The following is a 27,222-nucleotide window of genomic DNA, read 5'->3' as shown; positions in this document are numbered from 1 at the left end:
ATTTGTTATGATAATCTGAAAAGGCTTGGACACTGCAAATAGGTGAGATAGATAGATAGATAGATAGATAGATAGATAGATAGATAGATAGATGGATGGATGGATGGATGGATGGATGGATGGATAGATGGATGCAAATTAGTTCAGTAGTGAGATTCATAATTAAAGAGTTCAACTAATTTTGAAAAAATAGATTCTTTTCCCTCAGACTCTCAATTTTGGAGAAAAGGAATCAAGAATTTACCTCTCTGGTTCTTTTTTTTTTTTTTTTTTTTGGAGTACATGCTATATGCTAAACATTATGCTGGATCAGTTGTGATTCAAGATCAATAAAACAGTATTTTTCCTTAAACAGCACATCATCTCAGAGAGAAGTTATATAAACAAATGATTGAAATATAAACCTCTGAGGTAGGAAAGGGGACTCCTCCTTTGAGAGAGCCATGTTGAGGTGAGGGATGGATGTGCGGGCTGGTCAGGGTGGCTGGTGAAGCAGACAGTTGCCGGGAGGTCACGATTGATAGATTATCTTTTTTTTTAAATATGTGAAGTGGGAATCTAGGTCATCTCCGAGAATTAGAGGCATGAGGTAGCTCTTGAGAAGAACCGAGTATTTCAATAATTCATAAGGAGAATTAGAAAAGAGATAACAAAGGGGAGTAAGAGATGGCGGGTGAGAGCAAGAGCCGGCTGAAATTGGATAGTGTGGGGGAGGAAGTGCCGTCAGTCAGCGCTCTGCTGTAATTTGCTCCAGCTCTGCTCTGTGGCCATATTGTGCTCAGGGCCCACAGGGCAGGGATAACAGAAAACGTGAAGAGCCTTTCCAAGAAAGCATGGCCTATCCTGGGAGGGTCTCCTCAAGGGGCTATTGACAAACTTGGAGAAAGTCTAGCAAGATGAGAACAGGCCTGGACTCTGGGTCCTCTGTAAACCTTGTTGCTCTGCTTTTGCTCCTCCTCCTCTTCATGTTTCTTTATCTTTATTTTTATGCATATGAAGGTTTTGGGTACATGTATATAGATACACAGTGTGCATGCCCAAAGAGGGGATTGAATCCCCTAGAACTGGAGTTACAGACAGTTGTGAGCTACCATGAGGGGACAGGCAGCTGAACCCAGACCCTCTGGAGGAGTAGCCAGTGCTGCTAACCACTGAGCCGCTCGCTCAGCTTCTTACACGCCAGTCAGTATGGTCTGTGCATGAGGTCAAGTGGAAACTGTTGGCTTGAAGAGGAAGATTAAGAGTTAAGTTTCCAGAGCCTGTAGTCCTGAAGGCTTGGATGTGGGCTATGATCAGCGGTGTCAACCTTCAGAAGAGCCAGCCTTACCCGTAATGCAGTATAAACCTGCTTGAGTGCTGGGCCCAAGGTCAAAGACATTTTACTGCCCATGTTTCTTGGGCAGAGCTTTATTCTGTGGTGAGAAAAGTTGTGGTGCCAAGACTTCACGAGTTTCACTGAAGTTCTCTTTCTGCCTGCAAACTTAGCCAGGAGTGCAGATGTTGTTGTTTTCAAGAATTTTTCATGTGTCTTTTCTTGACATAATGATGTTAGCTTTGGGTGTCCTTCCTCCTCCTCAGTCTTGCTCCTGGCAGTTGTGTCTTGTGATTTCTTTTACTGGTTGTCAATGGTTCCATTGTACTTTTCCCCTTAAAGATAGAATTGTTAAGACTCTAATTTTAGATAAGGACAAGTCATCTTCACAAGAACACAGTGTTGCATTTCTAGTTTCTTCATCTGTTGCTTGGAGAATAACACTGAAGTCTAGTACTTAGTCACTGAACAGAGTGCTATGTCAGTGTGGTATAAAAGAAGAACATAACAGAAAACATGGACCATAGCAGTGGCACCCTGAAGGGTGGTGTCCCCATAGGAGTGAAGAGAAGTCACAGAAATGGAGCTAACAGTCCTCTAGAGTAGACCAGACACTCTGGGGAACCCAAATCATCAGTCGTGCTAATGTGGCTTGTTAGTGGCAAGTAATTGAAAACTACTTTCGAAACTTTATTTCCAACTGGGTAGCCCTAAAAAGTCATACCCATTTGTCATGTGACATTTGTCACTGAAGACATCTATCCTTATTCCCAAAATTATTGCCATCAATTGAGACCTTGGAACTCATTTGTATCCATCCGTCTCAGAAACACTTGCTGCTTCTCCAAGTTTGTTTCCATTGACTGACTAAGATGTAGTTCCCATAGCCTGTTGTAGTGTAATAGGTATATTTTCCACTAGAATTTCCCCAAGGCAGACTTTCCTCCTGATCTCAAGAGACAATAAAGCAAGTAATAATTCCTAGTTAGATATTAAGTTAAAGAGACATTTCCAGAGTAAAAGTGTTCGTTCTAAGTAATAAAGAATATTTCAAAAATCTGTAACTTACAGCTTTCCTTCTCCCTTCAAATATTGCAACAGCTAGACCTTGTTTTTCTGTTTTCTGTTTAAAACAACATAAGAGGCTTGACTGTTTATTCTTGTCTACTGACAGCACTCAGATATTGCTGTGTGTAAGTGACATGGTTGGTCTGTCCTAAGGGGCGTGTAAAAAAAGGCAGGCTTCCTTCAGATGTCCTCTTCTGTTTGCAGTGAGTTGATATAAGACTTTTTCTTCTTCCTTTTTAGGCTGTAAACATGTTAAAGGCATCCTGTTATATGGGCCCCCTGGTTGTGGTAAGACTCTCTTGGCTCGACAGATTGGCAAGATGCTGAACGCAAGAGAGCCCAAAGTAGTCAATGGACCAGAAATCCTTAACAAGTATGTGGGAGAATCGGAGGCTAACATTCGTAAACTCTTTGCTGATGCTGAAGAGGAGCAAAGGCGGGTATGTGGACATACTTACTAAAACGTAGCGTGGCTTACATGAAGAGTGATGCCCAGAAACATGGAGCTCACTTGTTACTCTGATCTATAGTTTGAAACAACTTGCAGGTAAAATATAGTTGGTATCCCCAGAATTTCCCCAGAGCAGTGGTTCTCAACTTTCCTAACACTGTAACCCTTTCTCATGTTGTGATGGCCCTCCCAACCATATTGTTTTCATTGCTACTTAATAACTATAATCTTGCTACTTTTATGATTATAATGTAATATCTGTGATTTCTGATGGTCTTAGGTGACCCCTGTGAAAAGGTCATTCAACCTTCCATAGGGGTCGTGACCCACAGCTTGAGAACCTGTACCCTAGAGGTTATATGTGGTTGACATGATTTGAAATGTTATTATACACATGTTCAAAAACAGACCTTGAATATATTTTCAAATGATGCTTTGGACCACGTTGTTTGCAAACACTCAAACTCAGTTTGTCTTTTGGGAAAGGAGGGAAGTTAAGTCCATGAATAGACCTTAGGGATTTTCTGTGTCAAGTTCCACAGGAAGTAGGATACCTTTGGCACCCCGACCGAGTCAGCTCAGTTGTAGAGTAGCATTTTTCAAATTACAGCATTACCAATTATCCCTACCTATAATGACATGGAAGAACATAGACATTATTTGGAACTCCAGAGGCCATATTTAAACTGACTGTGTGTTTAATATCTCAAAAGCTGGGAGACTGGAGAGATGGCTCAGTAGGTTAAGAGCACTTACTATTCCTCCAGAGGACCTGGGTTCAATTCCTAGTATCGGTATGGTAGCTCATAATTGTTTATAACTCCAGTTTCAAGGACTCTGATGTCCTCTTCTGCCCTGCTTAGGCACCACATGAACATTCACTTACATACATGCAAGCAAAGCATTCATACACATAAAATAAAAGTAAGTCTTAAAAAAACAAAAATCAAAACAAAACAAAAAAAAAAAAAACCCTTCAAATGCTGGATTTGGGCCTTAGGTGGGGAAATTTGAAAACCAGACTGAGTTTCTTAACTGTGACAGCTATTTCGTGTGTCATCTTGACTGGGTCATAAGTTGCCCAGATGTTTACTTGCACACCCTGGGTGTATTTGTAAAAGAGTTTCTGGGTGAAATTAACTTTGAATCGGTAAACCGAGTAAAATCCGGTCAGTGGCCACCTGGCATCTTCTAAACAGAAACAAAGGAACTAGAAGCCACAGAATGGCATTTTAATTGCCTGAGAGAAAAATCGAGTTTTTAAAGTTTTAATATGAGACATAGGCTAGGGGTATAGTTCTGTGAGGCCCTAGGCTCAGTCCCCAGCACTACAAAAATAAATGAATGAATGAATCTCTCTTTGAATGAAGTCTGTGTCCCACTGTGAGAAGGTGAGGATGTTGCCTCTCTGTTGATTGTTCTTTGCTGCATATGGCCAAGAATGGTGCTGTGACGTATCAGGGGGATTCTTACATCATTATCACACAACTACAGCACCTTCCTCTTCAGTGGTTGCTATTACAACCTCCTGGAACTCGGGTGCAAAGAATTGCTGATGCTGTGATTTCAAAGATGGTGAAATAACATAATACGCCTTAGAGTTAGGAAAAAGTCTGATGGGCTTACGTAGTTATAGAAAGATAAAATGGGCTTTAGTGTATTTTAGGAATTCATTCCCTACCCCCATTGGAAACTTAGAAAAAAGAAAAAGCATGAGACAGCTATCACTGTAGTTAGTTTCAACTGCTTAAAAAAAAAACAAAAACAAAAACCTGAAACTGAGTCTAATGGGCCCTGATAATTATACACTACACAAAGATGAGTTGAAACACAGTCTAGAGAAACAGTTCATAAAAGCTCACATGTGAGAATTTCCATATAGCTGCATAGATAACCTCGGTACTGTTTTTAAACTCAGTCAGCTGAAACATGGCACTACTAATGATAAAACTGCGTTGGCAAAGAATTTCTAAATAGATATTAGTCATACTCGGTGTCTTAGTGAGGGTTTTACTGCTATGGACAGACACCATGACCAAGGCAAGTCTTATAAAGGACAACATTTAATTGGGGCTGGCTCACAGGTTCAGAGGTTCAGTCCATTATCATCAATACAGGAACATGGCAGCGTCCCAGCAGGCATGGTACAGGAGGAGCTGAGAGTTCTACATCTTCATCTGAAGGCTGCTAGTGGAAGACTGGCTTCCAGGCAGCTAGGATGAGGGTTTTAAGCCCAGGCCTACAGTGACCTGCCTACTCCAACAAGGCCACACCTCCCTGGGCCGAGCATATACAAGTCATCACACCATCCTCTTCTGTCACGTCCAGACACGACTTGTTATACCCAGCTAACGACCCCATGAAGGGCAATGTGGGTTACATAATAAAGAAAAGGCTCCCCTCTGTGACTCTGGACACTTCTGGCCAACTGAGATGGGTACTTCCGTATAGGTCAACTAGATAAATTTAGAACCTCCACTTTCGAAGGCTGTTGCCAGGGGCTCAGTAGCATCAGCCCTGTTTCTATGGGAAACATGGCAAATGGTAGAAGCAGAGCCAGGAGGCAGTAAGTTGAAGAGAGTTGCACTAGGATGGCATGTTAATTGATGTCTTGGCTATATCATCTATGAATATGATTCCTCACTCCCTATCCTATGAGCTTGCCTTAAACTAACACTCTGTGAAACTTGATGTTACTGTGCTGACTGAGTGGGGAGACGAGGCTGATGGCAGGCAGGACATAGGTCTGTAAGGCTCTGAAAAGGCCCAGATTGTGATGACATGTGCTTAGGACAGAGTGCCCCTGTGGCCATTTTGCAAAACAGTGCTTTGCAGTCTTTGGTACCCTTCTTGACTAGTGGGTAGCAGGGTTAGATGCAGACGGAAGTTGGGATACATGTCACACGGCTCAGGGCGTGTGGACAGCAACATGTCAGCAGCGCAGCTCCTTTCTGCTTCTTGTCCATAAGTGTTTTATGTTCAAATATTCTTGTATTTCAGACAGGGTCTCACTTTGGAGACCAGAGTAGACTAGTCTCTCAGAGATCCGCCTGCTTCTGCCTCCCATGCTCAGCCAGGCTGAGAATGAATACCTTTTGAAAAGGTAAAATCCTATAGTGTCCTGGTTTTACACTGAGTTAATTATACCTCTGTGAAGTGCTCTCTGGAAAAGTGAAGGTTGAGGTTCCAGTTTTTCTTCGGGTTGGTCAATGAACAGTTTTTGGCATGGGGTTTTCTTATTTTATGAATCAGAGTATCATTTGTCATTAGATAAATGCATAATCAGTATACACAGTGACACTGAGAAATGAAAGATTTTAAACTTTAGCTTTTACAATATTTATGGAAAGAGAATAATTTAAGTGATGTTTAGAGAAAAAATAAAACTTAAATTCCAAAAACTCTGAAGGACACTGTGAATCGTGTCAGTATAGAATTGCGTTAAAGAACAAGCATCTCTTTACAGGAGAGCAGGAGCATCCTGAGGCCCTTTATCTGTCGGATGAGCATACAGCAATTTTGACTTATTTTCTTCCGGCATACACTTTTATGAATGTGTGAAACTACCACTAAAGTTGGGGTGTAACGTTAGTGTTTCCTAAGTTAATTTATTTACAGATCTAATCTAATTCAAATTAGTGCTTGGATTTTTCTTTCTCCCTTGGTGTATATGTGAGTGTAAGGAGTGTGTGTTTGTGAGCTTGCCTGTTGTGATGTGCATGCCAGAGGTCATAGTTGGTGTCTTACTCTCTGCTACTCTCCCTTTTATTGTTTAAAGAGAAACTTTCCAGTGAACCCACAACTGCCATTTGGCTAACAAGCCCCTCAAATCTGCCTGTCTCTGCCCATCTAACTCTGGGGTTTCAGATGCACACCATGGGCCATCTTTACATAAATACTGGAGATCAATATTTACAGTTATATATCAATGGACTTAATTAAAAAGCATGTTTATAAACCAATAAAAGAAACACACGGGAGGCATATCAAATAATAAGAGAAAAATTAGCACTGGTAAAAATATATAATATATTTTTGGTTGTAAGCCTAGTCTTGTGAGCCAAGCCATCTCTTCTGCTCAAAAATATATAATCTATAAAATGTGCCAGCATCTTTGGTAATTAGAAAAATGTGATTTAGAAGCAGAAAAATCAGCTCCATTAAAACCAATGAACCAAGCACACACAGAAAGGTGGGAGCATTGACTTGTCACATTGGTAATTAGTTTTTAATGTCTTTTATATTCCTTATTTGTGAGAATATATCGAGATAGGCACAGTCATGCATTGTGGAATTCTAAACTCATTAAAAAAAATTTTTTTCTGAGGGTGCTAAGGATGTAACTCTAGACATAGTACCAGCACTACCAAGTAGCAAAAGCAAAATTCTGTAGAAAAGCATTTGATGCTCTATTTTAAGGTCTTTAAAATATTCAGTATACCTTTTAACCTAACAGTTGTGTATAGGAAGTAATTATGTATTTTGTCAAGGATTTAGGTAAAAGAATTTTCAATGCGGCCAAATATATAATTAGAAATATATAATTAGAAATAATTAAATATCTAACAGAAAGGAATTAGAGTGTGGGGATTGAGAGAGCTACTAATAATCATACTGTAGTTCTGGAAGAGGAAACAAGATAATAACTGGACTGGAAAAACAGGCTGCTAAGATACTGCTTGGCAATGTGTAAGACTCCTCTCTGGTTAGTTGCCTTTAATTCTTATGAGCTCTTTCTCTTTTCCCATATTTTTCCAGATTTCTTCTAATTATGTTAATTTGCAATTAGACAAAGTGGGAGATTTTGGAGTACTCAGCCCTAAAAGCCTTTATCAAACCCCTCACCTCAGGTGTCAGGGAGCTATAGACAGAAAGGCAGAAAGATTGTAAGAGCCAGAGGCAGCAGGTGAGTCTAAGGGAACCACTTCCAGACACAGTAGGACTGGTGCTGTTCAGAGACTATGGCAGTGTGCACAAGGCCGCCTCAAGTTCAAACCAGACGAAACTGCAACTGGGAGAGAAGAAAGTGGTTTGCAATTGATACCAGATGGGAAGGAATATGTCAGTTTTCTGCAGTGGACTGTCACTGGATATAGCAGCCACACTACAGAGCAGGCCCATGCACAGGAGTGGTTAGCAGGAAATGGGTCTCATGGCTTGTGTTTTGCTTTTGTGTGTACATGTAGTTTTTGTTTCGGTATTTTTGCCATATTGGATTTGTTGTTGTTGGATCATTTTAACTTGTTCTTTTGTATTGATTTTATTTTGAGAAGATGTGAAATTGGATGGTTAGGGAGGAAGAAATTGGGGGAGGGGAAGAACATGATCAAAATATTTTACATGAAGATAATTTTAATAAATAAAAGCAAAACATTTCACTTTAAGTAAAACAATTACTTTCAAAGAACAGTAAATGTTCAAGAGAAGACAGGGCGTGATGAGCTCCCATTTTCTTAAAGTTTTTATTGATTATTTGGAAGTTTCACATAAAACACTCCAGTCCCATTTACTTCCCAGTCCTCCCAGGTCCACCCCCCCACCCTTGGAACCTCCCCAGAAACAAAAGAAGAAAAAGAAGGACTGAGTCCTATCTGTGTTGCTCATACACTCACTGGGACAGGGTCAGACTCTCAGTGGCCAGCCCCTTAAAGAAACCTGAATGTGGTTGTCCTCTGCTCCTCCCACCGGAGCCATCAGCTGTAAAGAGCTGCATACATTTCAGCATCCTTATCACAGCTTTTGAGAGCTCTCTTCAGTGACTTCCTGTCTAGGTTGTTTCTTTTTGGGGAGGAGAGATGGAGGAGGAAGTGGAAGAGAGGTTGTCACAGAAACCTTCCATGCCTCTCATTCTCAACTGTGTCTACAGCCACTAAAAAGCAGCTCCCTTGCTCTTTATAGTCAGTAGCAGCAAGGGTCACAGACTTCCACATGGTTTCTGGCCACAGCACAAACCACAGATATCCCATGGCCTTTGGCGGTAACATGGGCCATGGGCATCAACACAACCCCCAGTAGCAGCAAGAGCAAAGACACCAACATGGCCTCATGTAGCAGCACAGGCCACACACATGGCCTTTGGTGATAAAACAAACTATGATCATCTACATGGCCCCTAGCAGGAGCACAGACCATGGACCTCCACACAGCCTAGGGCCACACATAAACCATGGATGTGAACAGGGATACAGATGACCACACAGACCACAGTCATTCCCACAGCTTTCAATGGCAGCATGGACCTTGAACATCAACATTGCCCTCCGCTGCAGTTGGTCCATCGACACCGTCATGGCTCTTGCCAGCAGCACAGGCCACAGCCATCCACATGGGCTCCAGCAGCAACATGGACCACAGACACTTACATAGCCTACGGTGGCAGCATGAGTCACAGACATCCCCATGGCTTCAGAGAGCAGCACAGACCACTTATGTCGCTACCCTTTGCCACTAAGTCTGTGGTTTTGTCATTCTCCCCTGCACACAAGGCTTTGTTCCACCATTTTTTCTTCCAGTTTCATGAGTCTACTTTTTAAATGTTTTCTATAGGACTTGCCCTTCCCTAGTTTTTCTGGGCATGCCACAGGCTCTTCAGACTCCTCAGACTGCCCCTACCCCCCCACTGCTGCCTAGTCTGCCCTCGGAGCCTCTGTGGGTCTCTCAGGCTCTTCAGAGATGCTCTGGTCCCACCACAGCCATGCTTCAGCTTTTCATCCTCAATGGTGATAACGTGCTCCCCAGTCTGGTTCCGCAGCACAGGCACTGGCTCCTCCACGTGTTCCAGCTGCTCGTAGATAGTGTAGCTGTTGGTGTGGACTGACTGGAAGCTCTGGATCTGGGTCCAGGTGGCAGCTGGGTTGGTCAGCCTGTGAGCAGCAGGTCTTCCTGTGCAGTGGGTCTTCAAGTTTTTATTTTTTAAAATTAAAGTGTAGAAATAGGTAGAAAGTAGCTAGATGATTCTGTGTGGGTAAAGGATTCCAGTACTCACTTGAGGAAAGGAGAGATCCATCTCCCACAAGTTGTCCTCTGACCTCCACGTATGAGCCCTGGCCCTCAGACATATGTACATACACACACCATAAATAATTGTAAAATTAAAAAATAGAAATATTACAATATTGATAGCATTTATCTTTAGGTGATAAGGGTGGTTTTTAACTTTATTTTAAATTGTTTTACAATGTTTGCTAAGTTAACACATTTTCTCAGTTAAGACTAAGTCTCTTAATTTTCTTTATTATTCTGGGTTTGTGTGCATACATATGCGTGGAGATCTGGAGACTGACCTCTTTTAGGGAGCTGCCTTCCATCATAAATTCCAGGGATCTAGCTCAGGTCACCAGGCTTGATCTATCTTGCATCCCTCAACCTCTCTTTTAAAGTTGTGTATGTGTGTATTTGTGTGTGTAAAAGTATCCCTGTGACTATGGATATGTATGGACAATGGCATGTGTGGAAGTTAAAGGAAAACCTGTGCGTGTCAATTCTTATACTGTGTGAGTCCTAGGTATTGAACTCAGGTCATCAGGCTTGGTGGCACGTGCCTTTACCTGCTGAGCCATTTCAGTGACTTATTTAACCTCTTTGAAAGATCATATTTTTATAGGCCAGGTGTGCTTGCACACACCTTTTATCCCAGTACTCAGGTGGATTCCTGTTTCAGGCCAGCCAAGGCTACATAGAAAGATGGTTTCAAACAACACACACACACACACACACCACAAAAGAGGATTTTTTTTATCAGAGATTAATGAATTCTAATCATACCTAATCCTTAGGTTTGCTGTGCTCATCACTTAATTTATATTATTTATGTATTTTGATATTTAGGTTATGTTCAGTCTCTTCTGTTTTATTGTTCCTTGTTTCGCCTTAGTGGTAAACATAGAAAGTGAAAGAATCATGATTGACATCAATTACGTTTACATTTTATGACAGTCGAGAGGAATTTGATCATCTCCCAAATGAAGAACTGTTGCATGTTTGATACGTCAGTTACTCTATCCGATCGGTGCACACTCTGTGCACACATTGCAACGTCACTGCGCCCCATGATAACCATGTGGTTATTGTCTTAAGTTTTATAGCTCGTTTTCTCTGGTTCCTCATGGAAATAATTACGAAATATAAATTGCTAAGAAATCCATGTTAATTTAAGTTACCGAGTTATTAGCTATTTTGGAATTCCAGTATCTTTGAGAGTGCAGCATCTATGATTTAATTTACACTCATCTATATTTATTAATCAAAATGCAGCAAAACCAACCTGTAGAACGCTTCATTTTGCACTTCTTGATTGGTTTGCTTATTGATGTATTCAGAGTGTGACTTTTAACAGAATTTCCGTCCTTCCTAGCTTGGTGCTAACAGTGGCTTGCACATCATCATTTTTGATGAAATTGACGCCATCTGCAAGCAGAGAGGGAGTATGGCTGGCAGCACTGGAGTCCATGACACTGTTGTCAACCAGCTGCTGTCCAAGATTGATGGCGTCGAGCAGCTCAACAACATCCTCGTTATCGGTGCGTCTGAAACAAAGGGTGTGCGTCGACAGTGTGCACTTTCGCTGCTGGCGCGCCTGCAGCTGGGCTTTGGGACCTGAGCTGCTTTCTCTCAGAACGTTTTAACTGTTGTATGTTCTGAGCTGCTGTTTAGGATGCTTTTTAGAAAGGAAAAACATTACTGCTTCGTATGGACATGGAAATTGCTACATACAGAAGAGGGGGGACCAGGGAGCTGGAAAGACCATCCTGCTTTCTTTCAGCCACATACTTGCTCCTTAAGTTTGCTTTTTAAATAGTGATTTCACTGCAAAGTCTTTCATGTTTTCTACTGGGTAAAAAACAAATGATGTTCTTAGTTTAGTGCTGTTTGTGTTTGTTTTTTGTAACAGGACCTTAGTGAGGTTACTGTTTTTTACAGAGTAAAAGTATGTTTTATCTTGCTTTTGAACTCTGATCATTTGCTCACTGCTCTTAATATCTGCATTCAGGAATGACCAACAGACCAGATCTGATAGATGAGGCTCTCCTTCGACCTGGAAGGCTGGAAGTTAAAATGGAGATAGGTAAGTAAAGTAAATCACAGGTGTACAAGCATGCATGTGCACATGTCTGAGTGTGTGTGTGTGTGTGCATGTGTGTGTGTGTGCGCGTGTGTGTGTGTGCCTGTGTGTGTGTGTGTTCGCATGTGTATGTGTGTGTGTGTGCTTGCATCCACGTGTACATGCCTATGAGTGTCCATGCACACGTGTTTTCACTTGTGGCTTCAGTTTTATTAATGAGAGCAACCTTATATCAAATAATGTTCATTGTCAGCTGTCCACAACTGGACTCCTAGAAGAAAAAATTCTAGGATTGTGACTGCATCTTCAATGGACTCCAAAGACTAGGAAAATGTCTGCTTTTGTCTCATCAGGCTTGCCAGATGAGAAGGGTCGACTGCAGATCCTTCATATCCACACAGCAAGGATGAGAGGGCACCAGTTACTGTCTGCAGATGTGGACATTAAGGAACTGGCTGTGGAGACTAAGAATTTCAGTGGCGCTGAGCTGGAGGGTCTGGTGCGAGCAGCGCAGTCCACAGCCATGAACAGACACATAAAGGTCAGGAAACTCAATGGACAGACAAGAACACATGGCCTGTGTGGGCCGCGCCCCCGTTCCTTACCACACATGCCAGGAGAGCAAACTGGCTTTTAATGGTAAGGAGAGGTGGAGTAAGGATTGTTGTCCACTGCCGGACACAAATGGCAATGTCTGCCCAGCGGTGAGCACCAGCTTATTTGCCTTTGGTCACTACCGTCTGGCAGATGTGGTTTTGAAGATTGTTGCTTTCGACCTTTACATGGCCTTAATGTATAAGAAGCTGAGTCTTTTGCATCTAGGCACTGTTCCATGCAGCAAACTCTAGATATCTGTTACTTTTAAAGTTTTGGGCTAGACGTGAAGATGAATCTTGACCTTTTCCCTCACGGGATTCAGAGTCAGGAAGATGGACTAGCACAAAGTGTTGGAGGGCTCTGTTTGTTTTTTGGTTTTTGGTTTTTGGTTTTTTTTTTTTGTTTGTTTGTTTATTTGTCTTTGTGCTATTGAGGACTAAACTTGGGGCCTCAGTGCATGTTTTGCAAGTACTCTACTACTGGGTTACAGCCCTGGCCCTTTTGGTTATTTTTATAGGGTCTTACTAATTTGCAGAAACAGGCTTGAACTTGCCATGTATCACAGATAAGCTTTGAGCTTGTCATACCCCTGCCTCAGATTCCTGTGTAACTGGCGTCATAGCAGGCACCATCATGCTTGGCTCAGTACAGTCATAATACATGCTCTTGTAAGAAGACTTTGGACGGGCCTTTATTTGGATCAGTGAACTTTGGTGCAGGTGGTTCTTTCTGAAGCTGCAGTTGTCCCTTTAATTCCGAAGCTCCCAGGCTTCCCTCTCAGCCGACAGTACCTGTCTTCTCACTTTCTGACTCATAGATAGTAACTCTTCCTGGGTGTTTTCTCAGGTCTCAACTATAAGATCCAACAAACCATCTTCTCTCTTGCTCCTGTTTCTTTTTATGCCAGCATCTCATATTGAGATTTCAGTTATCTCTGATGCTCACCTCTGTGTCCTATGTCAGGTCACTTGTTCATCCTACTGGTTCTGTTCCAGAGCAGTGCTTTTGCACCGTCATGGCTGCCACCTGTGCACTAACTATCCTTTGCTTAAGCCTTTCCGGATTCTCCCTTCATAATGCTGTGCTGTCTTCCTTCTTGAAGTAGTCACACAGCATGTGGGATACCTCTGGCTGGCTGACTTTGACTCCGGATAGTTTATCAGGCCAGTGTGGTGCTAACTGCGAGTGAAGGTACGTAGTATGCAAGCCATATGACCTGAGTTGATCATCAGACCCACGTGAAGGCAGAAGGCGAGAACCAACTCCACAAAGTTCATCTGCACTGTCACACATGCTGCCCTCCCCATCACACACACACACACACACATACACACACAAATAATAAATTCTAAAACAATATAAATACACCAAGCAATGGTGGCACAGACCTTTAATCCCAGCAATCAAAAGGCAGAGACAGGCAGGTCTCTAAGTTTGAGGCCAGCATTGTCTACAGAGTAAGATCAGGACAGTCCACCTCAAAAAAATAAAATAAAAATAAAAAAATAAAAAAATAACTACAAAATGGGTACTACTGACCTGGTGATAATAGGCTATAGCCTCTGAGGGAAAGTTTGCTTTAAGTTTAAAGACTTCTTGAAGTACAGACCAAGTACCAGCCAGGATCACAGCAAGATTCTGTTCCAACACCTCCAATACACACACACACACACACACACACACACACACACACACACATTTATTTAGTACCAGCTACATGCCATACACTGTTCAAAGAGTGAACACTGGAACTGCAAAGAATGTAATTGCCTACTGCCAATCAGCATGCATCCAACTCCACACACAAGCATAGAAAACAATGATAATTCATAATACAGAAAGGGACAAGGCATCGGTGTGGTCAACTCATGGGGAGAGAAGCCTTCACAGAGGCATCCTCCAGAAGAATGTCAGGAGCTCTCGGTGTACGAAAGGGGCCCCGGCAAAGGCCCAGGGACACAACCAGAGTTGCTTCAGCGTGAACATTAGAAGTGGGGTGCTAGATAGGCAGTGTTGGGGAAAGCCTGGAGACCAAAGCTGAGGGGAGCACAAAGCTTTTTATTCTCTGAAAAAAAGTGCAGACTCTTTCCCGTGCGCACTGTTAAAAACTGTTAGAGAGTTTTGAGAATAGCAGTGACATAGTGTTAAAACAGAAGCTCTCTCTGGCAGCTGTGCCAAGTGGGAATGGGTTGGTGACACAGGACAAGAGAAGGGGAGCTTTTCTAACAGATGAGGCAGGAAGTAATGGCCTGAGGTTGAGCATGGCTTTATTATTAGTTCTAGACTATACTTGATCGAACCCAGCCAACCACTAGTTCTTCTCAAAGAAGTTAAAAACCATATACACTCTGTCCCATCACTGCATGTGTGTGTGTGTGTGTGTGTGTGTGTGTGTGTGTGTGTGTCTGTATTCATGTCTGACCCATCACTGTGTGTGTTTGTGTGTTTGTGTGTCTGTATTCATGTCTGATCCATCACTGTATGTGTGTGTGTCTGTCTGTCTGTCTGTATTCATGTCTGACCCATCACTGTGTGTGTGTGTGTGTGTGTGTGTGTGTGTGTGTGTATCTGTGTGTCTGTATTCATGTCTGACCCATCACTGTGTGTGTGTCTGTCTGTCTGTATTTATGTCTGACCCATCACTGTGTGTGTGTGTTGTCTGTCTGTCTGTATTCATGTCTGATCCATCACTATATGTGTGTGTGTGTCTGTCTGTCTGTCTGCATTCATGTCTGACCCATCACTGTATGTGTGTGTCTGTCTGTCTGTCTGTCTGTATTCATGTCTGACCCATCACTGTATGTGTGTCTGTCTGTCTGTATTCATGTCTGATCCATCACTGTATGTGTGTGTGTCTGTCTGTCTGTATTCATGTCTGACCCATCACTGTATGTGTGTCTGTCTGTCTGTATTCATGTCTGATCCATCACTGTATGTGGCTGTATTAATGCAGTAATAGCAGTGTTTACTTTGCAGCAGACTATGCGGCTTTAAAGACTGTACAGAAATGTTTGCTGATCAATATTCTAACCTTTAAGTTTACATCTTACTCATCTTGGAATATCCCACCATTCCTATAAACACTGAGTGGGCAGTACATGTAGTTTTAAAATTTTGTATTAAATTTGTCCATTTTTTTGTGTGTGTGTGCATATGTGTGTATGTTGTATTAAATATTAAATGATGACTTATCTCTTTATTGGCCCCCTGCGGTCTCATTTCACGGGTGTTGGGCACCACCTGTTGTGGTAAATATTAAAAAGGAGGACTTACAGTTTTATTACCCCCATGGTCTCACTCCATGTATGCTGCTCTAGTGTGGAGCCGTACGAACAGACTCTGTCACTTGGTCCACGAGCTACACTCTCCATGAGATTCCCTTCCCAGGCAGCTCATTCCGCCCACCCTGGTGCTTCTGTCCTAGGTGGATATATGCCTGCCCCAGTGTGCCAGTGTGTTTCTTTACCCCACCACCCGGCAAAAACATTACTCCAAAGCCTGGTAGCTTTTCGTGGTTGTTTTATAATATTAAATTCTCAATCCACAAACCCTCTACACAATATGATTATATCCAATGGACAAAAATGCAAACTGCCCTTCTATATGAGATAAAAGACCTATAGAATCTCTTAAAATAGTCATATCTACCTATCTACCTGTCGCTAGTTATGACCACCAGGATCTAGGTCTGCTTTCTCCAGCTCCATCTTGATTTCTCCACCCCCACCCATCTCTGCTCCTCTTCTGTTTTCCTACATTTTCTCCGCCTACCTCTCCACTGTCCAATTATGTATCACCTTAACATTAATCCATGTGTGTGTCTCTGTGTGTGTGTGTGTGTGTGTGTGTGTGTGTGTGTGTGTGTGTGTGTGTAAGGGAATGGGGCAGTAAGTGCTCTTACTTGCTGAGTCAACTTCCAACCCATGCATATTTTGTAAAGCAATAAACCTACATATGTATTATTTTAAATCGTTCGCTTATTACTGTGTGTATGAGAGTGGGAGAGGTTTGGAGTGTACACATTTACCAGGGAATGTGGGGAGGTCAAAGGGCAACCTTGCAGAAATTGGTTTTCTTCCACTTTTGTGTGTGCTCAAGGAGTCTTATGGTCTTCAGGCTTGCACATCAAGCACCTAGACTGCCCGAGTCATCAGCCCAAGAGACAGACTCCTAATCAAACTCTGTCCATGTTCCTCATTTCCTTATGTAGCTGCTGTACCTCTTTTAGCCCATTTTCCCCAAAGGTTTTCTAGAAGGTAAAGATAGGAATAGGATATAGTATTGGGCTCTGGATAAGATGGATTTATTCATCAGTGAAGGGCCTGTTTGATTTTTTTTTCATTCTCTTTTTTTGACATAAACAGTGTTGATAAGGGGCCAGTGGGACGGCTCAGTTGGTAAAGGTGCTTGCTGCCAAGCCTAACAACCCAAGTTCTATCCCAGGACCCGCCCGGTAGAAATAATTCTTCTAAGTTGTCCTGTGATCTCCACATACACATAATGTTCAGGCATGCCTCAACTCACACATACAACATTACACACACACACACACACACACACACACACACACAAATACATTTTTACTGTTGTTATCAGAAATATGAGTTATTCTGGGACTAGAGAGATGACTCCGTTAAGAGCACTGACTTCTCTTCCAGAGGTCCTGAGTTCAATTCCCAGCAACCACATGGTGGCTCACAACCATCTGTAATGAGATCTCATGTCCTCTTCTGGTGTGTCTGAAGACAGCGACAATGCTCTCATATACATAAAATAAATAAATAAATCTTTTAAAAATACAGTTTTTCTGTGTAGCTCTGGCTGTCCTGGAACTCACTCCATAGACCAGGCTAGCATCCAACTCACAGATCTACCTGCTTCTCCCCCCGAGTGCTAGAATTAGGAACATGCAACACTGCCACCCAGCATACTAATAATACATTTAAGAAATAAATTTTAAAAGTTGGTTAGGACTTTAAAAACTATATTCAGCAAGTCATTATGATATTCTATCTTCAGGGTACAAAAAAAAATAAAATGTTGGTTTATTTCTGTTTCCTTCTCAAAACATTTGGGCCAAAGCAAAGACTGCGCTGGGTCTACCAGAGGGCCTTCCTGGTGGGCGGCGGTTTTAGGTTTTCTGTAACAAGAATGAAGTATAATCATGAACTGCCTGCTGTTTGTGTCATTGTACTTGAACCTGCGCTCAACTAAAACTCCTGTGACATTTGGTTGCTTTTCTTTTAGAGGAATCTCTGCTTCAGGTAGAGAAGATTCATAACTCAGATTTCTTCCCTGAGCTGTGTTGGTGAACTTCAATAAAATTACTTCTTTTTCAGAGACCTTTTGGTTGATTAAAGTCATTCTCCCCATAATTTCAGAGGAATGACGAGAGCCTGGAAAGGTCAGGTCTGAAGGTTACGCAGCGTGAGGGTGAGCGCTGATATTTGCTGGCGTTGAAATACAAGCTTATGAGTTTGTGTCTGAGCTGGAAGGTGTCGCTGTTTCTGTATGCACCAGCCGGCACAAATAAATGCAGAAAATAGCTGTCAGCCCAGCCAAATGGAGGACAAGAAGCTCAGAATTGTTGAGTTTTATTTTATTTTAAAAATAAAATTTTAAAAATAAAATTGTATTGATGTTGATAAAATTGTAGCTGTTAGCTAGGGAAAACTCAACACTTATTCTAATGAACAAGAAGTAACTTAGCACTAGAATATTATTTACAGTTAAGTGACTTTAATAATTAATCCTTGAAGTGCCTGAAAAGTTTATTCCATTCTCTCAACTCGTAGCCATTTTAATCATTTATAGCCTTCTGTTGTTGATTTAAGATCTTCTGTGTAGTCCAGGCTAGCCTAGAACTCTCTCCTCCTGCCCCAGCCTCCCAAGTTCTAGGATTACACATAATAAGCCACAATGTCTGACTTCAATTTAAATTATATGTAATTGATGTATAAAACAATTAGCCGTATTATAGGCTTGATTCTAATACGCATGTGCAGTATGAAATGAGCGGATTAAATGGCATACCCATGCTTTGGGTTTGGGAACACTTAGCATCACTGTACTAGCTGTTTTGAAATCAGCAGTAGCTGTTGCCAGCCTTGGTAAGCATCCTCTCTATACCCTCATACCCGAAGCCCCTGGCAAGCCATCATCTTTGTGTAGACCAGGCTCGCAGCAGACCAGGCTGCCCTCAAACTCTAGAGCCTCCTGCCTCAGTCTCCTAAGTTGCTGGATCCCTCAGGGTCTTGCCCTTTGGAATAGCTGAGTCATGTCTTCTGGGGCTCTGTTAATGCACAAGAGAGGATTCTCAGAAAAGCAAGCCCTCCAGTTTCCTGCTTGGAGATGGGAATGTTTCCTCCACACATCCTTACTCTGTGCCCCTTGCAAAGCCTACATCAGGTTGTTTAGGGTTTTAGCATCTTAAACTGAGATGGGTAACATGTTATAAAGCCAGTCTGTGTTAAGGATGCAAGGATGCCAGACATACAGAGAAAATGAGAAAAGGTCTAACAGCCCTCCCATTTCATGTCAGTACTCATAGGGTCCCTACATTACTTAGTACTGATGCACAAGTCGTCTAGAATACTGCCACATAAAATGCAAGATAGATAAACTACATGGTAACGAAGAAGGTTACAATAGGAAGTGGGGGGCAGAAGTAGGCAGATCTCTGAGTTTGAGGCCAGCCTGGACTACACAGTGAGTTCCAGGATAGCCAGGGCTAGACAGTGAAACCTTGTCTCAAAACAGAATAAAACAAAACAATGAAATAAAATAAAGTCCACTCTGGGCCAGGAATGTAAGGCCAGCCAGCACAAGCCATGAGGCCAGAGAACATGTACATTTTATCTCATGCTTTGTTTTTAACTTTGGGGGCTCTCAGTGATATAATGAATATATAATAAGAGAGGCATTTTCTAGAATGGCTATCTAGATGTATTTGTGAATACTGCTCTCATTGCTTCCTGGGTTCTAGTACCGCCAGTGAGAACGATCACATCAATTCTCCTTCAGGTTTGCAGGCTTGTTTTTGTGTCTCATAAAGGCTCTGGGACTTTTGTCTCCTCTTTGATGTTTAGTGGGTTTGCACCAGGGTGTCTAGACAGTCTGGATTTCTTTCTATTGATCCTGATCAGCAAGCACTCACTGAACTGCAGAGACACACACCTTTCCTCAACTCTGGAGGATCTCCCTCCCCTTTTCTTGCTGCTTCTGTATTAATGAGTCTTTCTGTCCTCTGCTCCTAAGACTTCAGGTTAGTGGCAGGTCTTCCATCTTTCTTACTGCTGTCACCATTTGCTGGGATTTGGGACCAAAAGGGAAATAAATATATGTGTTCTGTTTGCTGTCTTGATCTAGTTTCCTGACGTAGTTCTTTTTATCCCTCAAGGCGGAATTTTCCTTTTTAAATGTCTTCCCTTTTTATCTTGTCTCAGCAGTCTGTTCCTAAAGGAACATGACTCATATTTTATAATATCAATGGAAGTTTGATATGTGTTTCACATAGTTTTGCTTTATAGTCACATTTTTTAAAGATGCCTTTAAAAAGAAAAAAGCCATGATATTGATTTTAAAATGATGAAACTTGCTTGCTTTGTGCGATTGGGAGTGAGCCCAGCCACATTAAAAAGAAAAAAATGTTGTTCTCTTAATCACTCATCAGGTCCAGGCAGCTCCTAGTGCTGATAGAGGCCTCGGTGCTCCTCCAGATGTGCAAGTGTCAGCTCCAGGTGCAGTGAGCAGACTATTTGGAGCTGGCACGTAGGTTCTTAAGTACAAGTCCAAGTTTTAGGTTCTTACTCTCCTGGAGTAACTCATGGTTCTTAAACACAACTCAGTGCCAGAATCATCTGCGGCACTTCCTAACACTAGAGGTGCCTAGGCCCTCCTCTGCACCATTCAACACCCTGCAGGGTAGGGCTGGCCTCTGCCAAGTTGGGAAGGACTCTAGAGGGCATTCTAATGTGCATCCAAGGCTGGACACCACTGTCCCCTGAGTATCTCTTTATTGTGTTAAAATAGATATAACCTTAACTGCTTCAATTGTTCATGTAAGTGATTAAACACATTTGTAATGTGCAGCTACTTCACATTATTCTCTACTTCAGACCTCTTTTCTTCTTGTAAGTCTGAAACTTTGTATCCATTTAAAAAGTAACTCTGTTCTCATCTCCTTTCAACCCAGGATAACCACTTCCCTGCTTTCCATAGGACTTTGAGAATGCTAAAGATGTCATCAAGTGGGGTCATGCAGTGTTTGTCTTTTTGTGACTGGCTTGCATCCATCAATGGTGTTTTCAAGGTCATCCATGTGGTGTGATACCCAGATTTCCTTCTTTCTAAGAGTCTATTCCCATCGGTGGACAACTGGGTTCCTTCCTCTCCTTCACTGCCTTGTTCCATGCTCTTGTGAACATGGCTGTAAAATTCCTAAGACCCAGTTTCCTCTCTCTGGGATGGATATCAAAGGAGACATCCTTAGATCATAAGGCAATCCCAGTTTTCTTTCATTTCTTTTCTTTTTTCCCTTTTTTCTTTTTCTGAGACAGGGTTTCTCTGTGCACCCTTGTCTGTTCTAGAACTCCCTCTGTAGACCAGGCTGGTCTTGGACTCAGAGATCTCCTGACCCTGCTTCCCTGGTGCTGGGATTAAAGAGATACACCACTACAGTTAGCCTCAGTCCTAGTTTTCTTTTGTGAGAGCTTTCAATTTTTACATCCCTATCAACAGCCCAAGGGTTCCAGTTTCTCTAAGTCTTATTTTCTGAGTTTTTTTGTACAGTTGTTGGGGGTTTTGTTTGTTTTGGGTTTTTTTTTGTTTGTTTGTTTTGGGGTTTGTTGTATTCAGAGTTGCTCTTTAAGTTCGAGGTGAAATTTCATTGGTTTTTGGGTTTTTTGGTTTTTGTTTTTTGTTTTGGTTATTTGGGGGTTTTGAGACAGGGTGTTGATGTATATCCTATACTGGCCTTGAACTTGCCACCTTTGTGCCTCAGCCTCCTAAGCACTAGCATGCACCACACTTGGCCTTGAAGTTCTCTGGAAACTAGTGGTGTCAGCCATCTCTTTTCATGTGTTCTTGGGCATTCACAGCATGTCTGGAAAAGCTCTGCAGGACACTCTGATGTTGGCCAAAGTTGGACACCACTGTCTCTATTCCTTGGAGAAATGTCTGTTCAAGTACCTCGTTCTTGTTGTTGGGATTTAGAAGCTTTATATATTCTAGTCATTAATTCCTTTAGCATATATGATTTGCAGACATCTGAGAATTTGATATATGAAATATCCTCTTTAATCTTCTATTAAGCTGGGAATACTGCTAAGTTTTCTTCAACTCTTATGTCTTGTTTTATTTCTTTCAGGCCAGCACAAAAGTAGAAGTAGACATGGAGAAGGCAGAGAGCCTGCAGGTGACAAGAGGGGACTTCCTTGCTTCCCTGGAGAACGATATCAAACCAGTGAGTGTGCACATTGAGTGGGGTGTGGCCCCACAGATTGATGACTGATGTCGGCCTCCTGACGTCTGGTCTGTCATCTGAGGTTTCTCACTGTAGACACATCAGTGGAACACTGACGGCTGCTCTTTGACTAATATTTACCCAATACTTCCTGTGGTAGAGAGTTGCCATCAGTTTTGAGACTTTCTGGTTTTTGTTTTTTGGGTTTTATTTTTGTTTGTTTGTTTGTTTGTTTTCCAAGACAAGATTTCTCTGTGTAGCCACTGCTGTCGTGGGACTCACTCTGCAGACCAGGCTGGCCTCCAGCTCAGATCTGCCTGCCTCTGCCTCAACAAAGCAGAGCTGTTTCCATGGGACGCCTGAGTTCCCTACTACTGAGCTGCATTTCATTCAGCCCTCAGCTTGCTTCTTCTCCAAGGTCTTCGTAGAGTTGTATCTGATTTTATTGCCAGTTTTTATCCAAGTCTTTGGGGAATAAGACAGTTTTGTTGTTTTTTTTTTGTTGTTGTTTTTTTTTTTTTATTTCTTGGTCAGAAATCATTTAATTCAAAATGTCTTTGAAGAGGCCATGACAAGGAATGGGTTGTGTGACACAAACAACACAGTGACAGTGATACCAAGATGAGATAGTTTGGTTTCAATGCTGCTGACCACAATGCTTCAAACTGCCCTTTACCTCAATAGGCGTTTGGTACAAACCAAGAGGATTATGCAAGTTACATCATGAATGGGATTATCAAGTGGGGTGACCCTGTGACCCGAGTTCTGGACGACGGAGAGCTGCTGGTCCAGCAGACTAAAAACAGCGACCGCACACCACTGGTTAGCGTCCTTCTAGAAGGTAAGAAGAATAAGGTGACCGCCTTAAAGGTTTAGAAAATGCAGAACAAGAAGCCTTTGCCTTTAAAAGCTACTTAGTATGTTTCAGAGAGGTGAATGCTTGTCAGTTCTAAGCTTTGATCTTCAAATAATATCCTAGCCTGTGTATCTATATTAGGACAGATTAAAATTGGGGGCGGGGGATAGAATGTCTCTGACAAGTGAGAGCAGCTAGCTTTCTTACAGAAATATATTTCTATAGTACTTAATAGATTGATACTGCACAGCTCCGCGCAAGAGCTATTGATGTGGATACAGAGTCACCCAAGCATCAGTCTAGTCTCAAAATGACTTGTAAAGAAACCCCGCTGGGCAGTGGTAGTGCAGGCCTTTAATCCCAGCATTGGGAGGCAGGGGCAGGTGGATCTCTGAGCTTGAGGTCAGCCTGGTCTATACAGTGTGTTCCAGGATAGCCAGGGCTACAGAATAAAAACAAACAGAAATTTCTAATTTTTACATGCACACGTAACGGTGCATGTGGGTGCCAGTCTCACTGCCCAGGAGTGTCAGAGAGAACTAGAGGTGGCCTTGAAGAGCCAGGTCAGATCTCATCAAGTACACATGGGGAGGACACTCCACTCACAACCAGTTAGCTTAGTATTAGTATGACAGCAGAGACGTTCAGAGAGACCAGATGACAGGGAGCCCAGCTCCCTTAAGGTCTAGAGGTGAAGGCTTCTCAGAGAAGCATGTTAAGCCAAGAGCCAAAGGAGGAGTAGAAACTGGCCAGGCCAAAAGAATTGAGAAGGATATTCTATGAGGAGGGAGCAACATGTGAACAGTCTCTTGGCAGGAAAGACCTAAAGCAGAAAGAAGAGCAAAATCAGGGTTGAAGAAGTGGGTGGGAGGGGCCAGTGAGATGGCTTAGTGGTAAAGGTGCTTGCCTTTAAAAAAAAGTTTGGTGTCCCCAGAACTCACAATAGGAAGAGAACTGTCTCATAAAGCTGCCCTCTGAACTCCACAGGCATACCACGGCATGCACATACACACATGCACTTAGTAATGATAAATAACGATCATAGAAGTGAACCGGATAGGAGCCAGCTCTAGAACAAGCCTCATAAGCGTAAAGATCTGTGCTATCTAGGGCTCACAGAAGCAGGCTGGCTGTCCCAGATCAGGATCTGCCCCGGCAGTTCCAGGAGTAGAAGCATCCTTTAGAGAAAGGATGTGGCTGAGTTACAGACCAGGCCTGGAACCTTTATCTGAGACTCGTTAACCATTCAAGACTAAATAGAGCAGGAAAAAAAGACAAGGATCCTAAGCAAGAATAACCGAGGGGAGGAGGAAGGGAGAGAGCAGCTGTCAGGCAGCCAAGAAAGGCACTTCAGGACAGAGGAGTTGCAAATGCCCCAGAAAAATACCTGTGTGGAGTCTCAGGACCTAGATGGGAGCCTGACCAATGTGGGCAGAAGTGCCACAGTTGGGTCAGGTAGGTCCAGCAGCCAGGGAGCTATCTCACTTTAAAGAGAAAAGAGAGAACTGTCACGGATGTCCCATTCCAGAAAAGAAGGCAAGGAAGGATGAACTGGTTATGACTGAGAGAAGGGGCATACCTTCAAATACATGGGATAGGGCTTGTCTAAGGGCAGGTGACTATGGATTTAATTGCCTCTGTAAAAATATAAGAGTCTTCAACACTATAGCCTTATGACACCTTTGCTTCAAATAAAGCATTTGCCCTGCACCAATATCTTTTCCAAAAAAAAAAAAAAAAAACAAACAAACAAACAAAACAAAACTGTATTTTTTTTTGTTTTGTTACCAAGACGGAAAAGCAAAAACCCACCAGGTTTGTTGGAATCAGTGGTGCCCGTCCTGATATGCATTTGTATACATTTCCTTTCAGAAGCAAAATCCTTGTGTTCTTGCTTAGTCAGAAGGTTGGGCGATTAAGGGCATGTGAGAAAGCATGAAGGTATGCATTTCACCATACTTTTGAGAAATGCTAATCAGTTCATTAGGTTTAGTTGCTAATAAATAAAAGGAAACATGGCTGCTGTGAAACTGTGAGGAGATATTAATGAGTGACTAGTTGAGGCCTCAGTACCTTGTGGATAAAAGTTTAAACTTGTTTGATTCCCTGCGCTCAGGTTGGCTTTCTTCCTCTGCCTATCTTTTTATGCAGGCCCTCCTCACAGCGGGAAGACCGCCCTAGCTGCAAAGATTGCAGAGGAATCCAACTTCCCCTTCATCAAGATCTGCTCCCCTGATAAGATGATTGGCTTCTCAGAGACAGCCAAGTGTCAGGCCATGAAGAAGGTATCAGGATATTGATGTTATTTTCATTTCTAGTCTTAGATGAGTGTGTGTGTATGTGCACACTTATGGGTACCTATGTACAAAGCTGTGGCAACTCTGTTCTCAAATAGAACTAATTAACACCAGAATCTGAGGGCAGTCGGTGACTATTTCAGATTCTAAAACTTTGTTAATGCATTTTGTTGAGAATTTCTTTGCCTTCCAAATGTTACTTAGTATATATCAGCATTAATTTTCACTTCTTTTTGTTGTCTTTTGAGGCAGGGTTTCACTGTGAACCCTGGCTGTCCTGGAACTCTCTGTAGACCAGGCTGGTCTCCAGTCCATAGACATCTGTCTACTTCGGGCTCCCAGGTGCTGGGATTAAAGGCACCACCACCGCCTGGCTCAGTTTTCACTTCTTGTCAGTATCAGTTTGATTAAAGAAAGATCACTTGAGAGGGTCAGGTAGAATGGAACAAATCTGAGTTGTGTGTGTGTGTGTGTGTGTGTGTGTGTGTGTGTGTGTGTGTGTGTGTGTGTTTTGTTTTTTTTTTTTTAGTTTTTTATCAGTGTGCAAACCAAAATTGACTATAGTTTGGAAGAGAACAAATTAAAATATGGAAGCCTTTCCCAAGAACCCCCTCATTTGTGTATAAAGAAGGGCCTCCTTAAACTTAACGCCTCCTCATTCCTCTCCTTTTCTGAAGTGTTTGTTACCTCTGAGCCATTGGTGGAGTCAGAGTGACACAGAGTAGCTCTGGGGTCACCTGGCCTTCCTCACTTGCATCCTTCTGTAACAGCAGCTGGCTGTGCTTCAGTCAGATGAGAACACTGGTCCAGCCTTCTCCTCGGAAGCCAGTGAGTCTGGCAAGTCCTGTGCCTCTGAACTCTTCTCCAGCCCTCTGCAGGCAACCCCCAAGATACCAGTGTTGAAACTTTAACCCCTGGAATCTGGAGTCACTAAACTTCATACCCACGGCAAAGCGGCTGTATTTTCATTGCTTGCGTCCATTCCCATACCTGTTCAAAAGAAGTGTGTGCAGACAGCAAAGGGCTCCATTACTTCCCAGCTCCTACCAGCTCCTACCTCAGGAGTGCTCTGAGATGTGGGTGGATGGTCCTTGTTTTTCTATAAAGTTTTTTTTAAGTACTTTAGCCTTCTGCAGATCAAAGCCACCTTGCTGAGTGTGAGATAGTATCATTTTTATTATTTTAATCTCTTGCAAATTGACTTGGGGGGGAAGGTAACATGTGCTGATTTTAGAGGCTTAAATGGTTAAATTAATGACTTAATAACTTATGATTTAATCTTTAAATTGCTGAAGCCTTTCAAGGTAGTTTTAGATGAGCAGAGTGCTAAGGAATAGAAAACTGAGAGTCCGTACCAGCTCATTCAAAATCGTTCTGATTCATGACTCACTGTCCGCATCATCCATGTACACTTAAAATTTAAAAAAAAAAAAAAAAAAAAAAAAAAAAAAAAAAAAACCTGCTCCAGCAGATTAATAACCCTGCATTCGAATTTTTGTTTTCCTTGGAGGGGGAAATCATGAAGCATAGGTGTCTTAGAAACATATAATATTAGAAATATCACAAAACGCTGCCAGCAAACAGTTTTCACATTCTTATCTAATGGCAGCCCAACTAATGCCTGAGGGCTCACATCACCTAAATACTCTATTGACTTTGAGAAGGAAATGTCATTCTCGTCATTCTCGGGTCCTTCCAGCTGCCTCCCCCACTCTCCTTGTCCCCTCAGTTTTAATGTGAGGATGGGGAAGAGGGGGGTTAACTTTCTTTCAGACCACAAATGGTTTGTAATGCTTTATTCTGAAAACAGTTCTTCCCTTTATGTGTCCTCGCTCCACGTAGCTTTTCTTAATAACAAACGTAATAGAGGGGGCTGGAGATATGGTGGGTGGTCTTCCAGAGGACTCAGGTTCAATTCCCAGTGTTCACATGGCAACTCACAACTGTCTGTAACTCCCAGATCTCATACCCTCACACAGACCTCCATGCAAGCAAAACACCAATGCACATTTTAAAGAAACATAATAGAGAAAATTCTAAAAAATGACAGATGAAAGGGGTAAAATAATCTGTCTCCACGGCCCTTCCATTCTCTGTTAAGGCTTGTCATCCATAGA

General features: G+C 42.3%; 1 protein-coding gene across 1 annotated transcript in view; it reads left to right on the top strand.

Annotated features, from left to right (window-relative positions):
- Positions 1 to 27,222, top strand: part of NSF (N-ethylmaleimide sensitive factor, vesicle fusing ATPase) — a 124,023-nt gene that overhangs the window by 63,229 nt on the left and 33,572 nt on the right. The window contains exons 9-15 of the mRNA XM_080923382.1: positions 2,621 to 2,820; positions 11,185 to 11,350; positions 11,821 to 11,895; positions 12,246 to 12,433; positions 21,857 to 21,952; positions 22,637 to 22,793; positions 24,960 to 25,093. Of these exons, the coding sequence (XP_080779508.1) occupies positions 2,621 to 2,820; positions 11,185 to 11,350; positions 11,821 to 11,895; positions 12,246 to 12,433; positions 21,857 to 21,952; positions 22,637 to 22,793; positions 24,960 to 25,093 (1,016 nt within the window). The remainder of the gene's footprint in view (positions 1 to 2,620; positions 2,821 to 11,184; positions 11,351 to 11,820; positions 11,896 to 12,245; positions 12,434 to 21,856; positions 21,953 to 22,636; positions 22,794 to 24,959; positions 25,094 to 27,222) is intronic.

The sequence above is a fragment of the Micromys minutus genome (genome assembly GCF_963924665.1).
Source record: "Micromys minutus genome assembly, chromosome: 10".
Classification (NCBI taxonomy): Eukaryota; Metazoa; Chordata; class Mammalia; order Rodentia; family Muridae; genus Micromys; species Micromys minutus.
The sequence above is the reverse complement of the archived record's forward strand: the minus strand, read 5'-3'. Positions and strand labels throughout refer to the sequence as shown.